The sequence below is a fragment of the Apteryx rowi genome, unplaced genomic scaffold (assembly GCF_003343035.1).
Source record: "Apteryx rowi isolate R43461 unplaced genomic scaffold, aptRow1 scaffold_13, whole genome shotgun sequence".
Classification (NCBI taxonomy): Eukaryota; Metazoa; Chordata; class Aves; order Apterygiformes; family Apterygidae; genus Apteryx; species Apteryx rowi.
In genome coordinates, this window is record NW_020447530.1 from 3970980 (window position 1) to 3988832 (window position 17853).

Genomic DNA, 17853 nt, shown 5'->3' on the forward strand with positions numbered 1-17853 from the left:
TCTGGGTGACGGGGTTTAGTTTAAGGGACACTAGGAGGTAGCTGGACTCCTAAACCAAGCTGCTGTGCCTTCACGCTGAAGGTGTTGCACCAGGAAACTAGTTTCACCCTTGAAAATCTGGTCTTAGCAACCATGGACCGAGGATCATGGAGAGTCCTTGCCTGGGAGCTGAACAACCATTTGATATTTCTTGAACTCTTCCCTTTGCTACAGTAATGTTAGGTCAAGAAATTGAGCTGCAATTGCAAATTTGGACTCTTCAATCCCGAGTTCGCAGGAATGACCCGGTGAGGTCCCATTAAATCTGTGTGTGTGGGRGGGGAGGAAGACTAGAGAACTATATTATAAAAATAGAAATTTCCATGAACCACCAAAAATCTTATTCTTCACCTCCCATATTAGACTGGAACCAATCTGTTCCAGCTCCGAAAGGAAACAGTATTTATAAAAGACTGGTCTGTCAAGCACATGCATGAGTACACATGCTGTTTTCTTTTCAAATACTCGACTTCACATCAGAAAAGGTTCAGTTCCTTCCTATGCAACACACGCATTTTGCTTGACTCAGCAGAGCAGGCGATGGCCCAGCAAGCCAACGGCAGAGCAGAGCAGCCACCAGGCACGACCGATACCGCTGACGGATTGGCTTTACGAAACCGCAAGTTTCAGAACTTCTTAAACCCCAAATTTCTAATCCTTATTCAAAGGCTGTATTCAGGGGCTTCTCATTCCTTGCATCTCCATCCCACAGACCATTGATCAACCCTTAGCTTAGAGGATCAAACACATGATGGGCCCAATTGCTTCTCCCCGGGGGCTCCCTGCTTTGATTTCCAGGCGAAAGCGTGCCCTGGGGCTGAGCATGTCCCTGGCACTGGCAGCAAGGAGGGGAAATCCCAGCAACCTGCTGGGAAGAAGACCTCCTGCCAAGCCTGAAATGCCCGGAGATGGCCCAACACGCACAATTTTTGGCACTGGAGGATGCTCGGCGTGCGCCTGAACCTCCTCGTTCCCACCCTGTTGATCAATGTCTGAGCTCAGGGATGTCTGCTGGCTTCTTCTGCCCTCGCTATTTTTCCGGGCACACTGCGGCTTCCCGTGCGCCTGCACGCAGCGGGAGAGGCGACCGCAGAGTTTACACCCACAATTTCCTTCCAAAGCTGCCTCCATTAAAGAAGAAGTGTTCAACCCCCAGCCAAGTTTATATGTTATACATGCAGGTTTTTCCATCCTTTGCTTCTGTGCTTTGATCCGTACGTACTGCCCTGAGCTTTTTTTGGGCTCCTTTAAATTGCAGGCAGGGCGTTTTGGCTGGTCCRGGCAGTAACCTGGCTGGAAGGGGCCAGAGAAATTTCCCGAGTCCTCGTAGCAGCAATGGGGCTGTTAGGGACATACACTGCAGCCGCTCTGCGATGAAGCGGGATGGAAAAATGCAAGAGGCACGTTCAAAACTGGGCCAACTTCTAACCCCGCGTCATTTACATTGTGTTTCTGGCAACAAAATACTGCCTGGCCCTCATTTTTAGGAACAAATTCCAATACCACACTTTCCCTTCTTTATGAAGTGAAGAGAGCCCCTTGCGTTAAGGTACCTGCTGAGAAAGCCAGATGCCTACGGGAACACACACAGAGGTTTCAGCCTACATCTGCTGCCTTTGAAGTAGCAGCAAGCTGAAGCCGTTGTCAGCAACTTGCAAGGATCTGGCTTTCCATTTGGTTGAGGGATTAAAAAAAAACAACCCAGAATTGAGTCCCCCGTCCTCAAGCTGCAGCAGCAAATTTGGCTGAAAGGTGGCTACTTAAAATGAAGCAGATGCAGAACTTAAGCTGGGAAAAAAATACGCTGGTAGTAGTAAGGCGAGGAGATGTCAAGCTCCCCGACGATAACCAATGCTTTTAAGGTTTCTTTTGGGGTTTATCCAAATTGCAATCGCGGTGTTCAGAAAGGTTATGTACAACACCAGGCGAGAGGAAGGAACCAACATCTTTTCTCTGCTACATCCTCCTTCCCCAACAACTGGATCTCCAATTTGCGAGTAATTAGCTTCCTGAGTTGTGCCTAATTTTATTGGCAAATAAAGCACATCAAAGGAAATGAGTCTTTTTGTTTGGTTGTTTTCTCTAAGAGGAAAAAACACCCACTCGGAGGCATGGCACAGACTCCAGCCCTGAAACTTCGCTGCAGCAATCAAGACAGACCACAAGCCCAGACTGACTCCGGGAGTAGGACTAACCTTATTAATATGCATTACAAGATGGAGAAAGAATTTTTCAGAACACAAGTAGCAGGTTCTGGCTCCAGAACCAAACAATTATAAAATAAAGGCTTGTTACAGAGCTATTTTGCTGTCGCTGCTTTTCTTCTGTTCCTGTACCTATTCTGTGAAATCTCATTGAGGTTTATTTACAGTTTCCAGAACTTTCATCACAACCCTAATGCAGCAGGCATTAAATTGCAAAAGACAGTTGTGACTGCCAAAATATTAGTCAAAGTCCAGACACTGCTGTTCCCAGTTTCCATGTACCATCATCCAAGTTAAAAAGAAATAATAATAATAATAAAAAAAAAAGATCTTAAGTGCGATGGAAGAGCAGGATGTTCAACTGAAACCTGCTTCTTYTGGCGAGAAGAGAACAGATAGACCAGAATCCCAGTTGTTTATAATTCATTTGCCTCCTTCAAACCAGGAGAAGTATCTGAGTGAGGTTTTCTAGCTATGAGATACACCCCTAATTTTAGGATAGTTTCATTAATTTACTGGCACTAACTGTGTTATGGAAACCTCTCGGCACGTACTACTGGCCAAGGGAGGCAGAAAGTACCTCTCCCGGCTCCACTGGGGGGACGTGTATGTGCCACGTGCCCGGGGTGGGAATACCGGGAAAACACCCTGGATTTTGTATTTGAAGGACTGACCAACTGCAGGGCAGTATCCAATGAGATGTTTTGGAGTGTTTTTACCAGCGTTAAATATTCAGTGACTGTGCCAAATGCTGGATGAAAAAGTAAAATCTTTTAATACCCAGAGAGCCCAGATATTCTGGGCTGTAATATTATATAGCAACTGGCTGCTCAGTGGCATTTCACACACGGTAACGCAGCGGCGGGCAGCAAAATCTTGAGACGGGAGGCAAGAATGGACGTTAAGTGGTATTACTATTAATTATTCATTGACATTACCAGTTTCCCATGCGCCTTTTCCCATCAGTACTTACTTGAATACTTTAATGTAGTCAGCAAGTTCAGGGATGGAAGTGATGTCACCCTGCAAATAAAGATTATCCCATTCATTCCTCTGCCAGGTCACYGGTGGGGTGGGTGGGAAGAGAGAAATGAGTCGGTCTGGTAGACAGCGACATGCAACTGCTCGGGGGGAATTTCTCCAGGGCAGGAAATTTGGTAAGGGCTTCGCTGTCAAACGTCAGGGATTCGCAGGTCGTAAAATCGCTTCTAGGAAAGTACGAGCTCTTTCACAGAAGGAGGAAGCAGAGCAAATCCATCGCACAGAAGGGCTGTGCTGGAACAAGAGGACAGTACTTTTTATTTCTCTTTTTTAAGGCCTTTGGCCTTGTGGAGCCAATTCCCACCTGTGAGACACTGTCAGGCATTGGCTCGTGTTTGCGCAGGAATTTTTCTCTTCCGCTGGTTTCTCCTGACGCTCCGAACAAATGAAAAGGTGCCATTTCAAGCCACCACGGAAGACTGTGGAATGGCTTTCTGAGAGCTCAGAACGGCATTTTTTCCAGCTTTTTCATCTAGAGTTTAGCTTAGCATACCTGCGTATTTTGGATGAACAAAATATACAAGATGGCCTTTTCGATTCCCGTGAGAGGAGACTAAACGGTTTCCGAGCCACCGGAAAAGCTACCATTGCTGCAACAGTTTTCAGCAGCAAGTCAGTTTACTTTCAGTCTGCAACGACCAACGCTGTTTATAGATACCATGGGGAAAAAAAAAATCAAAATCTAGACAAACAATCCAGTAATTGCCCATTATCCATATTCAATTACTCGAATGGCTCTGGAAATGGCTACTGTTAGCAACTGATACAGAAGGGGATGAGGGCTTTTTTTGATGAATCATTGTGTTCTTCATACTCATCTGGCAGGGACTTAGTATTGCGCTTCAAATCCCTTTTGCAAGAAAATCATAGAAGATCGCTCGTCTATGAAAACGTCTCACTATTTATGTTGCACCTAAGCAACACTGTTCTCCCCACAGCACAACCAGAAGGAGCAGCAAGGGTTAATACTTGGCTGTTGTTAATGACAGAAAAACAGGCTACACATGGATGTTAACTTCAAAAGAGCTTTCATAAACACCTAAAAAATTAGATGAAGTGAGGGAAAATTATGATTGCAAAATTTCAGGGGTTTTATGTTTTAAAAGGATCGGAACATAAAAGTGAAACTCAAAGATGGCACAAATATGCAAGACTACCCTCGCTGGAAAAGTTGCTCTGTATGGAGACGTACGTTCCAAGTCTGAACATCCCTAGTCCTTTCTCTGCAGTGCAATTTTGGGGCCTTCCAATTTTAAAGAGGGAAGACTAGTCTTAAAAAACATATCAGAAAAAAGAAACCCTCTGAAATACAGGCACAGACCACTCAAGGATAAAATCCAGTCTGATAAAAATAGAGTTTCATAAGTCTAAGTTATTCATAAGTTATTTCTGAAAGTCCTGGCAGCTGTTTTAGGTACTGTAAAACTTTGCCACGAATTGGAAAACAGCGGAACAGAAACACTGGTGTGAAGAACTGAGTATTTCTGAAAGTCAGTAGAGAGAACAGACACCAAATGAAGTTGATGCGAGTTTTCCATTATTTCACCAGCGCGGTGGCTCGGCGCGTCGGGCGTTGAGCAAGATCCCGTTCCACGCAATTTTCCAGTCGGGTTGGCTGGGCCTTACAGAGGACAGAGCGACTTGTCTGGGGTCAGACAAGCAGCCCACGGGTCCTGCGGGACTACTCGAAAAACCTGCCACCAGCAGCTCGGTCTTACCATCCCGGTAAGAAAACAGCGTTACTGCGCTTTGCTTCCGCGGCAGCAGCCACCGCGGGAAGAGGGGGGCAGGCGGGAACGGGCTCGGCGCTCTCAGCGCCCGCCTCCGCGTGCTAAATTAACTGCAAACACTGAAAGAAAGGGGAAGCCGTCTTAGAGCCAGCGGCTTAAACAAAGCCCCAGGTTGAATACGTGCCCTTGGTCAAAGAGCCTTTTATGTTGCATCCAGGGCCGCCGGCCCCGCTCTGAGCGCTGGCTGGAGCAGCCGCTGCCTGAGGTCCCTTCCAACCCAAATTAATCTTTGGGATTTTTGAAAATAGCATCCGGTTTTATAAAAATATTATTCGTGTCTAAAAATATTATGCTGTATTGCTCCGTCGGGTTGTGGGCAACCCTCTCGTGCTGTAACAGCAGAAATTAGAAAAAAAGGGAGAGGAAGGAAATAAAAATGGTTAGAGGCCTGGAAAAATTCCCCCGGACACAGTTCAAGATAAYCATTCCTAGAGGGAAGCCAAAGGAAGGGGGAGCAAGGCATGCACGTCGTCACCTGCCCCCAGCCCTTACCAGGATGGTCGACGTTTTGCCACCTTCCAAAGTGATCTCTAGGTCGGAGAGCGCCGCGTCCACCTCATCGACCTCCTTGTCGCTGTTGTTCAGGTGATTTTCCGACGACATGATGGACAGCTTGTTGATGTGGTACTGAAAGGCAAGGCAGGGCCTCCGTGAACGCGGAATATTCAACGTTTCTGGGATCTGCTGGAGATTGCCGCTGCCTGGGGGAGTTTGGTCCTCAGCCTCTGCGGGAGCAGAACCCTGCTGAGGCTGAGACCCGAGCGCGGCCGAGTCAGGGATGAGTCTCGGGTGCAAGCGTCAAGGCCGGTCACAACGCTATCGGTCCCCGCTGAATTTGTGACGACTCGGTGCATCTTTGGGGAGCTGCAGTAATCCTGCCCCCCAAACCCGATGCCGCCTTCTCCCGGGTGGAAGCGCCGCGATAACAGCCCAACGCGCCGGGGGAAAAGGGCAGGAACCGAAAGCGGACACGGCACCTCCCAAGCCCGTCTGTGAAAGAGCGCGGCTGCTCTCCGCGAGCCCTCCTAGAGGGGATCCGGCCAGGAGATGGATTTTCCCAAGCGTGCAGGCGCATGCAGAGAGCGACCATCTCCCGGGAACACCACAAAACCTCTCCGCCACAGCCAGGATCATATTCTCGGCATCAGCAGGGAGCTAAGCCCTAACCCCAGCGACAGGCTTTGCTCTTTCCGATCCGTTTCCGTGAGGGCTTCTCGGAGGCTGCAGCGAGGGYTGGCGGTGGCCAGCGGATGGACGGCCGAAGGACAGCTCTGAGCCTCGCGGCGCAGAGCTACTCCTTCCTTTCGGCGATAACCGCGTAGCACTTTTGAAGGCACAAACGTTTGACTAAACGGAACTACCCACGCTCGTGACGGTACCAAATGAGCGCCGGGCAACTTTGCTGCTGAACTAACGCACTGGGCGCGTGCGCGTGTTTTATACCTTCTTGCACCTCCTCTATTTTTGCCGCAGAAATCCACCAAGTTGGTAGTATTAACTGCACGGTAAGCACCAYGCTCTGTCTACCCTGCACCAGCTGGAGAGGTAAATCGAGTCTTTGCATTTCTGTTCTTGTTCTTTTTTCCCGGGAGAGCGGCCCCGAGGGCTTGCGTGTGGACAACCCTGCCCTTGCTGGGGATGCTCGCGCAGCCTGCAGCGATGAGGACCGCCAGACCACACGGAGTAAATGGGCTGCCATCAGTCTTACGGAAGTCAATAGCAGGTGTATTATTTATGCCAAATCACACGGAGTATTTCATAAAACAGATAAATAAATAGTTCTGGGAAACCCACAGATTAGCACCAGCTGTTCTGGGGGCAGCATGCCAGAAACTCACAGTTCAGTAACCTAATGTACTTACTGGGATTTTTAAAAAAGGGCAAAACTACAAGTTAAGATAGACATAAACATGTTTGGTAAAAGCAAGCTAAATTCCTTTTCATGAGAAGTAATAAGCAATAAATATTTAAACTACCTAATAAGCTCAAGTGAGTATTAGGAAACAGGAAACAGTCCAATTTCTACCAGCACAAGGAGTCCAAGCTCCCCACCAAAGACAAGACGAGGCCTTTGAAACACCATTTACAGCACATTAAACTTAACACGTTCATCAGTATTCAGCAACAGAGAAGTCTGAAAAGCTACAATCAAGCTTAATTACAAACGTAAGCGTCTCGGGCTGTCTCCTACCTGCAAYGCTGCAAACATCATCATTTCCTCCTCCGTGCACTCGATTTCCTCCAGCAGAATAGCCCACTTCGACTGCTCGTAGAGCTGGTTGATCCTGATCGCATCGTACTACGGCACATGGCAAAAACACAGGACGGTTATAAAACAAGCTTCGTGGCAAGAACGCGTGATCTTTCGTGCTTCCAGCATAATTAGAAGATAAACCCGTTAATCCTTTTATTTCAACCCGTATTTCAGTTTGAGATTGAAAAGCCTTCGCCATTTAAACAACCCTGAGGGCAACGCAAGCAATACCTAAACCTCACGTACACCCCGGGTTTGATGCACACGCGACCAAAGGGGCTGAGGACGTGTCAGCACAAATGAATGTTAGAGACACAGGTTGCCTTTGCTTGAAATGTTTGCCTGCAAGATGCAAGTAAAATAAATAGCTCTGTACCTTTGGATTCAGGTCAAAAAAGCTGTAGTACTTGAACCGAAGCAGCAAAGCCTCATTTTCTTTCACCTCCTGCTCCATAAGAGATCTGGACGAATCCAGCCATCTGCAAATTGTCAACAACGGGTAACACACACAAAAAGCTCTGGCTAAGTCGCGATGACTCTTGCAAGAATGCAATTTAAAACCGCATATTAAAAAAAAAAAAAAAAAAAGAAAAAAGAAGAGGAAAAGAAAAAGAAGAAAAACAAACCCTTAACTCACCCTTGGTTGATTTTGGCTTTGTCGAGAAGCGCTTGTGGCTTGTACATTTTTGCTAAGGATTCTGGGGACGTGACGGGCTGGCTCACGGCCAGGATGCCCGGATTTCCCTCCGACAAGGCGCTGTCTCCAAACCAGGCCGAAGTCGGTGACAGGGGACTGCCGTCGTGAGAGTCGTAGGTCGGCGTCATGGTTTTGCTGTACAGTCCTGGGCTTGAATATATGTTTCCTACCAGCAAGAGGGATAAAGGCATCGTGTTAGCTTACGGCCAAACCGCCTCTGCTTGATACAAAGCCAATTCAACAAACAGATGAAAACCCTTCTGATTCCATTTTTATGATTTTTTTTTTCCACAATTAGAAAACACTGCACTGCTTGTTTTCCCATGAAAAGCTGCCTCTCTCTCTCTCTCAGCTCTTCTTGAAGAGCAAAACTGATGGAAAAGTCATTTCAGCCTGAATCCCTGGGAAAAAATTCAGCAACACTCCGTGCTGCGCAATTTGGGAGGACAGCACTTCCCCTCCGCGCTCCGGCAGCACCCGGAGCGCTGGGGCCACGAGCGGCGGCCGACTTACCAGTGATCTCCTGTGGCTTAAAGATTTTGGGAGTCAAAAGTTTTAGAGGAGCAGGAAAATGAACTAAAGACACGACCAAGGAAAGGGACAGAGCACAGAAGTCCTACTGAGCTGGAGCTCACCTTTCACGGGGCCGATGTAAAGAATATCGGTGCCTATAGAGAAGGAAAGAAAGGAGGGAAGTGAGCAGGCAAGGGAAAGACACCGGAGGAGAAGTCAGAGCAGAAGAGGACAGAAGCTGAAAACATGCACTTTCGGAAGAGGCCACAACAGCACAGGCCAGGTTTAATCTCCCAAACCCGACTGCAAACCCGGCCTCTGTCCCAGCAAAGCCGATGGTGCCGGTCCCTTCCTCTTCCTCGCCCTCGCGGGGGGCTCRGTGGCCGTCTTCGGCCTCAGGAGAKGCACGAGCTCCTCCTCACCGCCCCAGCCCGGAGCCGTGAGCTCAAATCTGCGGCACCGACAAGCTTTTCACCCCTTTTCACCCCCAGAAACGCGGCCGGAGGAGACTTTTCGACACACCCTGCAATGCCCAAGTTGTAATAAACGCGAACGACAGACTCGCCGACTTAAACCGATTCATCTTCAAAACAGAAAGACATTTTAAACGAGTTTGCAAAAATATGTTTCTCTGCAAAATAGTTTAGACCGGATAGGGAAGACGTGGATTCACCAGGCTTCTTACTGTTCCTACGGACAATTTATTAAACCGCTGTGATTCYGGCAATCGCAGGTTTTCAACGCAGACCTTAAACTGCTGTTTTCACCGTAACTTACTGCAGCGGCGACGCCAGCTATGGAGAAGCAAGGCAGCGTCTACTGGGGCATTTTCAAAACCTGTGTTTATGTTACTGCTCTGCTGTATAATCTCAGCTGTTACTGAAGAAGAAGAAATATGTGTGTTTTCCCTCCGTTCCTTGCCCTTTGACTGCCTCGCAATATCACAAACCAAAGCCGCTCCCCAAGCACACATCTCGCAGACCTGCCGGTTATATCCTGACGTTGCTTCGCTTGGTTGAAAGCGCACGAGCTAGTCTAAATAACAGGGAATATTTACAAAATAAAGGGCATAAATTCCAGTTTGGAAAGGCGGTGTTAAATTACTGCTCCRATTAGATATTAATGTATCTAACAAACTGAAATTTTTTTTAAACAAATACTGAAATGATCACAAAAATGCCCAGAATCTAACTTCTTTATACACAACTTGCATTTACCTTTGCAGTACTGTTAACTGACCTGACAAAGTACCCAAAACGACCTCAAGTTATTTTACTCGTGTTACAGGAAATGGCTGGACACAGAAACGTCACATTTTCACAGATGGAAAAGCTTGCTCCGACAGCCAAGTACATTTGATATCAGTACGTTCAGCAAGTGGTGCTATTTGGTGCAAAGCAAGCATTACTTCTAGTGTTTTAATCTTAAAGTTTTACGGCTCATACAGACGCAAAGTAGAAAAAAACCCTTTAAAATTACCAACACGAGCAGAAGAAAGCCGAGCTGGAATGGTATCTCATATCCCAAAATAGCTGAGAGCTAAATAGCCCCTATTGAGCTCAGGGGAGCATTGATTTTTACATTAAGCGTGTCAAATCCAGATTTTCAAAATAACCGAGGTTCAACGACCGTATCCCTAATGTAAGTAATTCCACTGTGTATATAAATCGGGCAATGAGCTCACGCAAATCTGCACAACAGTGCCTAGAAAGGCCAATACTTGGCTTTTTGGCAAAGGGCCCTATCTAATTCTGCTTCTCCCGGGAGGTGCTCCCCACCTCTGCCTTTCCCCCCTCCGCTCCCGTCTCCTCTCTCCCCAGCGCCGGGCAGCAAATTGGCTTTCCTCCTTGCCCAGAGCCTCAGCTGGAGGCAGGACCTGCTCGTAAGAGAATGCAATTTCTATAAAAATCACAGGCGTATGCACAGATGTCCAAAATCTACCTTAAGAGAGYGCTATTAAGGTTGCTGAAGGAAGCACTTGGCAGCGTTGAAATGCCAGAAGTAAGGTCTTCTGTGCCATTCCTGCTGATGCATTTAGACACCGTCTTAGGCTACCGTCCAAGTCCACGGCCACATGCTCTTTTCTCCAAAAGATCCCTCCTCACTGAATGAACTTGAAATTACGGAAAGCTGAGCTAAACATCTAGAAATGTCTAAGACCAAAACAATAGAAAAACCTTTCCAAACTGTCTTTTTTTAAAGATGGGTATCTCAAGAAGCCCTAAGAATGATTTTAATCCATCAAAATAGGGAAATTCTGGAGTTGTGAATACTCACGGACAACCCCCCCAACCACTCAGCGCATTGTTCTGCATTTTGGAAAGCCCCTCCAGATACTTTCATGAATTTCCTGATTGATGATGAATTATCTTCCTCTCCAGCAGTTTCTGAGAAATAAACATTAAAAATCCTTTGCTCTAGTTAGACGCTTTGTAGCAACCCCAGGATGCAACTGAGAATCTTCCCACAATATTTAGGAGYGAGGAAATTACATGCGTAATTCTGGGCCCAGCTGCCTCATCTGGAATTGAGCAAAACGATAYGACAGCCGACAGACCCCTTTGCAGAAGATGATGCAATCCATGCCAGCAAACCAACCCCACACCATTTTGATGGGATTATAATCAAAACTGGCCTTGATGTCGCAGACTCGTCAAAAGCATCGTACCAGTGACGACCAACGTCTCGATTAGGAAACTAGAATAATATAACATCTGTAAGACAAATGTGATTCTAAAATGTCTGATAGGATGGAAAAAGTAAGTGAAAACTGGCAGTGACCATCAAACAAGGAAGCTTCTCGGATGGGTTTAATGCTCCTGCTAGCTTTGTGGCTCTATAGGGAGCGTTGGGTAGAAGTGGGGTGCGTTATTTCTGCATTTCACTCCGGGTGTCCAGATGTTGTGCCCACGCTTCAAGAAATACCTTGATAAATTCCCACGGGCATGGAAAACTTTGCAGAAATGAGGAAGGGACAGGAATACCCACCTTCTAGCCTCATGCTTTCAAAGAAAAGGCTTGGGGGACGACTCAACATGTCCTCACAAAAGAAACAGAAACATGCTCTCCCCACAGACCTTTACCAAGCTAGAGCAGAGCAGTCCAGTAGGAAATTATAATAAACCACCAGCACCATCTGTCCACCTCCACATTGACCAGGTGACACATCAAAACGCTACTCATTGGTATGCAAAGATTGATGTAGGGTAAGACCAACCACACCGGGTTGGACCAAAGGCACAGACCTGGGATGTGGGTCCATTGCTGTTTTAGACCACAGGGGATGCGCCCGTCTTCTCCCCATCTCCCCTAGCATCGTGCCAGCACCACGCTTATGTGACCGCGAAGCAGACAGACAGGGCTGAACGCTATCCTGGCCAGTAAAAGCAAAATCTACTTTGGCTGGGCAGGAGACGCCAGCAACACTGCATCTCAGCAGTGCGCGGTTAATAGCGATTTCCACAAATATATCCAACGCTTTTCCAAATTCGTCTACCCCCACGGCTTCCTCCCCATCCTGCAGCGCTGAGCTCCACAGTTCGACGACGCACCTCGGGCTGGGGTGAACCTTTGGGAAGTCAGCTACAAAGCGGTAAGAAACTTGGGCAGGTTTGCCCATGGACACCCATGCACACACCTCATGTGAAAGCCCAAGAGCATGTCTCCAAGAAAACATCCCTTGGATTTTCTCCCAATCATGTTCTCCAAGACGGCTGAAGCATCTCAGAAGCAGCTTCCTTCAAAAAATTTGCCTGAGGCAAACATTGTCACGGAAAATTTCAGGTTAAATAGCTATAAGTTGGGCTAACTTATAAACAAGTGAATACAGGACTTAAAAGTGTTGGGCAATGCTTACCGTGGGTGTATTGACAGCTCTGCCTATAGTGATTTAAATGGGTTTTATTGCTAGCTTACCAAGGAACAGGGTGTCTCAGTGACAAAATGTGCCTATTAAATCTACACGCACTGAAATAAGCAGATCCAGAAATATTAACTCATTATACATAAGCATTCAGTACACAAACTAGTGTTGGCACAATATTAGGAACAGCTAATTACTAGAAGTTTATTCAGATTAAAAACATGACTTCTAACTAACAGCACCTAAACATCGCAGGTAACTGCAGCGAGTAAAACTGCAGCAAGTCATTCATTCACAGAAGTAAAACAGGAAAGAAAAAAAAAAGCAGGACAGTTCAAAGTCACTTGCTGGAAGAATAATAAATAATTTAAATTAAAAAATACCTTTTGGGCTCATTTCCTACAAAGCCGGCCAAGTCCCTTCCTATTAATCTAATAGAGGTACTCTTCTCAAACGCTGCCTTTCAGAAAGGCTAATCGCTGCCTTTAAAGCTGAAAACGCCAAACGAAAACGCGAGCAGTGGCCCAGCCACCCCCAGTCCCTGCGGGGTGACTTTTTTGTTTTAAAATTAAAGCCGCCCTGCTTCCCTCTCACTGCTTCATTCAAACCCAAGAGCTCTGGCAGCCGAACGGGGCGAACCGCCCGTCAGCATCGCCGCGTCCTTCTCTGCAAGTCCCTTTGCATCAAGGAGCTCCCACTTGCCGGATTGCATCCGCAAAGCTGCCGCCGTTTGCCTGCCCGCACCAGCCTCGCGCCGGCACGGCTGCTTCGGAGCACAGCTCACGACCTGCTGCTTCGTCTTCGACTAAACGCTGTTTGCAAACACCCAGCCAGATCGATCTGCTGCCCGCGGCGAGCGTTGTTATCCTGTTAGCAGCGTTATTCGGTTAGCAATGTTCTTCTGAACGTTAAGATCTGCAGCGAGGCCCTTAATATAAGGCAACGCTAATACAATTAATAGAAAGATCATTTTTCCTTGGCTATAACTAAGTTACTAGAACCGTGGTACCCACTAAAACACACTTGCAATTTCAAGTTAGGAATGATTTTCCATTTAAGTCCTGTCTTAATGGCATAAGAAAACATTTCAGTAACACAATCCAAGCGTTAAAGTAGTCACACTTGGTTCCTTTTTATTTTATAAAGTCTGGCGTTGTTCTGTTTCCCTACACACTTCACAGCTTCAGGCACTCATCTGTGCTGTCACGACCGAGTGCTGCAGTCCTGGGCGATTTGTGGAATTTATCTGGGCTCCATTTCTTGCCCAGACCTCAAGAAATTAGGTGAGACCAATACTGCTATATATATATTTTTCAGCATCCGTTCCAATGTCATTATTTGGCCATCTCCTCCCAGCCCCTTCCCTGAATGCCCGTAATTCACGGAACGAGCCCCGACTTACCTGATCCCGGAGTGATAAGTGGGCCCTCCAGCTCGAGGGCCTCGTCTTCATATTGATCATCCAACTTTTTCTTTTTTTTCTTCGATGGATCTCTGGGTTTCCTCAAAAGGGAGAGTTCTTCTGGATGCCTGATGTCTAGGGATGGAACAGAACAATTTTAATTATAGGGAAGATGAAAACAAGGAAAGAAAGAAAGAAAGAAAGAAAGAAAGAAAGAAAGAAAGAAAGAAAGAAAACCCCCTTTCTTTAGCAACAACATCCAGTAACTTGCAAAATCTCCCTCGGCTGATTTTACTGCTCTGCAACTGTTAAAAATAAAGCTGAGAATATTTTTTCCTACAAACCTAGCTGAGACGCTCTTCTTGCACCAACGGCTGGAGAGGCAACCACGCCGTTCAGCTAAAACTCACCATTATACGGTATTTTCCAGGCACAGTCACTCAAACACACATACAAGCACTACTAGCTCCTGTGACAGAGAGACTAGTGCCATTTCCACACGTTATCTTAAATGCTATTTTTTTAAGGAACACTTGGATTCCTCTTCAGGCACCTCGGTAATGGACCAGCTACTCTCACTTCCGTTGGACCAGTCCCAGAGTCGAGCTGTTTATTTACTTACCAGAACAGGAATGTTAAAGGTTAAATTTAAGGCGCCCACTTTTTAAACAGATCTTAGCCAAAGTATTTCTTTTGCTTCTCCCACTTCTCTGCCCCAAACTAGCATAAATAATCTTTAAAATGTGTAGTTGAAAAAGAAGAGCATAACAGTGCATTTGTGCTTTGGATCATGGGCCTATCATGATTTGTTTCCGGAAAGCACATAATCAGCATGGCTAAGGAAAACAAGAAATATATAAAAACTTATAGCAAAAGGGGGTTACAAGACTAGTGATTCGGTACCGAAATCCTCCCCAAGAGCCCTAATTTCCATCACAGAAACTGCAGCTTCAGCAATTAAAGAGCTGTGCATTTAATTCCCATTACTGCCGGTCCGGGTAAAAAGGCGTTTCGGGAGGTCATGGGGGGGGGGGACAACCTGAGCGACGCAAGAGCCGCTCCGCCGCGAGGAGGTGCAAAACCACCCGACCCGCCGCCCGCTAGGAGGTTTCGGAGCCAAGGGCAGGCGCAGCCCGAGCGCGTCGCCCCGAGAAGCGCCCAGCAAGACGTGTGCGTTAGCGAACTCGGTTTTGCACAAAAGTAGCGTTAAGAGGGGGCTAAAAGCAGCACTTCGTTTTTGCTTGCGTCTGCCTACGGCCTCATCCGAACGGGAACGGGCTCTCCGGGAAGAGGGAGCCTGCCGGCTGCCAGAACGCAGCCCTACACCGTGAACAAACTGGAGCGGATCCAGGAGTCCCTTGCTGGCACTGAACAGGGGGGAAAAAAAAGAAAGAGGGGGAAAAAGGCTATAAACGGTTTGGAATCAGTACTTAGGAGCCGACCTGGAAAAGCATTCACCTGGGCAAGAAGCCATTTGAGTGCAATGATGAAAGACCGCAAAATGCAGGCCTGAGCGCTCCGAAACAGAACCCAAATTAGAAAAAGGGGGATTAGTGGTCGTGCTCGAGCCCGGAACGAAGAGTTTCAGCGCTCTCGGCTGCAGCTGGTTGTCTCTGGTCAAGCTCCTTTGCTGTTTCCCAGCTCCGGTTTCCGCACGTTCCCCCCGAAAACGCTCAGCTGCGCGGAGATGTGCAAAGCTTTGAATTCTTAACGCATTGCGGGATTAAAAAAACCCCACAGTTCCTCTCTTACTTGCACGCTGTTTCTCTGCTTGCAGCTTCAGCTTCTAAAGACACCTAAGAAATCGCACTGGGAGAAACCTGCTGTTTTCAGGCTACCGGTGCCCCCCGTGCGTCCGGGCGCTAGGGGCAAACTCGCCCATCGGCCCGGCGGAGACGATGCCCCGGGCACGAGCACGAGCACGAGCCCGTCACGGCAGCGACGGCAACCTCCAGGGCTGCTCCGACCACCGGGGCTCCGCGATGCGTTTGCGCAGCTCGCGCGACACTTCTCCAACGCGATCCGGAGAGGACGCCGGGGGAGAGCCGTCTCCGGAGACGCAGCCCACCCCCCCCCCAGCCGCCCGCGCTCCGACGAACTGCTGCAGACGAGGAAACGCAGGGGCGGATCGAAGATGGGGGAGAGGGAGGGTAGGGAGCGGCGGAGGCAGAAGCGGCTGCATTAAAGCTCGAGCCCGTTGGCCCACCAAGGGGAACGCCGGGCGAGGCGACAAGGAATCATGCCAATACGGAGAGGTTGCACGGTTCACGTTTTAGCCTCGCTTTCCGCGCGGCCGTTCCACCGGCGGCAGTGGGAGTTTGCTGTACGCTCCCCAGGCCCGGGAATATAATTAAAACCGGAATTTGGTCCCCCGCCACGTGATCTAAATTGGACACATCTGTGCCGCGCTCTAATACGACAGATGTGTTTCCTGCACTGATTCACTTCTGCCTATACCGGCATCCTTCTCGACTGGAAACGACCAGCGAGAACAGCAGGCTAAAAACGAGCTCTGCTTTCCTCCTCGCCCCCAAGCCGAGGACACTCCACGAGCCAATTAACCGGAATTACTTTTATCGGACGGGATTCCCGTCACAGTCCGGACAGACACATCTGGCTTTTTTTAAGTGCCTAAACCCCAAGACCGTTCCTTTCAAACCCCGCGACTCCCGTGCGAGCGGTATGGATCCATCTCCTTCAGCCGCGGTAGAAAAAAACAGAATATTTATGGCCTTAGGACTCCGCTTTTTAAGTTTGGCCGTCTTCGACATTGGCAGCGATCTGCCCCGGCAGCAAGCAGCTGGAAGGAAAACGACCCAGAAGCGCAGATACGACACCGTTAAATCACCGAACTGAACTCTACCCTAATTGTTTCCACGTTCGTCAGCGTGAGGCTGCCGCGACCGGCTTACAACTGCAAACAGATTTCAGAGATTATCTTTTTCTTTTTTTTTGAATTTATTTATTAAAGCGCAGCTTCGCTGACAGGCCGCATCCCGTGTCCCCTGACCTTTGCTTCCCGGAGCGCTGCGGGGCCGGCACGCGGGCTCTCCGTCCCGTCCCGTCCCGTCCGGCGAAGCACCGCGAGCTCTCTGCAGCAGTGCTGGTAGCACCGCGACGGTGTCGCTGCGATGCTGTTTTAAATAACGGGTTACGCTTTTCCCACGGGGGGACCGCTAACGAGCGCTCGATCCCACGGCGTTCCCTAATCCAGAGGTCGGGCACCTCTGGATTTACCCATCGCACGTATCGCGGGTCCGCAGACCTTCCTCCGGCAGCTCCGAGGCACGGAAGCGTTGAGCGACGCTGTCTACGCTTGAATCAATTCAAACGTACCCTGATTTATTGGTGCCGCTCAAAGGCTGTCGAACACCAGCTCTCTGCCCCCGCACTCGCTAACTGGCCACGGCTGGCTTCACCCTCGCCGAATACACGACTTTCTGGCCGYTTCTAGTGATAAACGCCCCGCGCGCGAATGCAAACAGCTGTTCTGATTCGCGTTTATCACGTCTAGCTGATGCCATCGCGAAAAAATCTGTTAGGACCAGCAGGGTCGCGGGGGAAGGACAACGTGCGGCGCAGCACAAAACGAGGAGTTCCCCTGGTATTTCGCTAGCGAGGTTTATACTCTCGTGTTTATTTATGGTACTTTAGCAACTGATACAGTCTCTCAGCTGCAGCCATTCAAAGAGGCCAAGAGGAGGGCTCCGGGCCAAGCTCGGCTCCCGACAGCAAGCCGCTGGAGGGGGCCCAAAGTTTGACCATCGGATTTCAAAGGGGCTTTTTTTTTCTTTTTTTTTTTTCTTTTAATAGTTCCTCAGTCGTTGGTGACGCTATCTTCGGATCGCGGAGCGCGCTGCGAGGCTGCGGCAGCTGCCTGCAGACGGTGCGTCGCCGCAGGGCACGGGCACGGCGTGCGGATTCAAGTCCGGCGCGTTTTGCATCCGTCGACCACAGATCTCACCGCAATGCCAGTCCACGACACACAGCAGCATTTTAGAGACTTATAACCCCACCGAACCGCGTGCTTTAGTGTTGCAAGGGGGGAAAA

The 17853-nt window shown here is 48.5% G+C and overlaps 1 protein-coding gene across 2 annotated transcripts in view; it reads right to left on the reverse strand.

Annotated features, from left to right (window-relative positions):
- The window catches only part of FERMT2 (fermitin family member 2), a 60851-nt gene that overhangs the window by 8440 nt on the left and 34558 nt on the right, over nucleotides 1-17853 (reverse strand). For both annotated transcript variants that reach the window (XM_026056136.1, XM_026056137.1), the window contains exons 3-8: nucleotides 13803-13937; nucleotides 7966-8191; nucleotides 7705-7807; nucleotides 7266-7373; nucleotides 5567-5701; nucleotides 3217-3266 (exon numbers count right to left, since the gene is read on the reverse strand). In XM_026056136.1, coding sequence (XP_025911921.1) covers nucleotides 3217-3266; nucleotides 5567-5701; nucleotides 7266-7373; nucleotides 7705-7807; nucleotides 7966-8191; nucleotides 13803-13937 — 757 coding nt within the window. The remainder of the gene's footprint in view (nucleotides 1-3216; nucleotides 3267-5566; nucleotides 5702-7265; nucleotides 7374-7704; nucleotides 7808-7965; nucleotides 8192-13802; nucleotides 13938-17853) is intronic.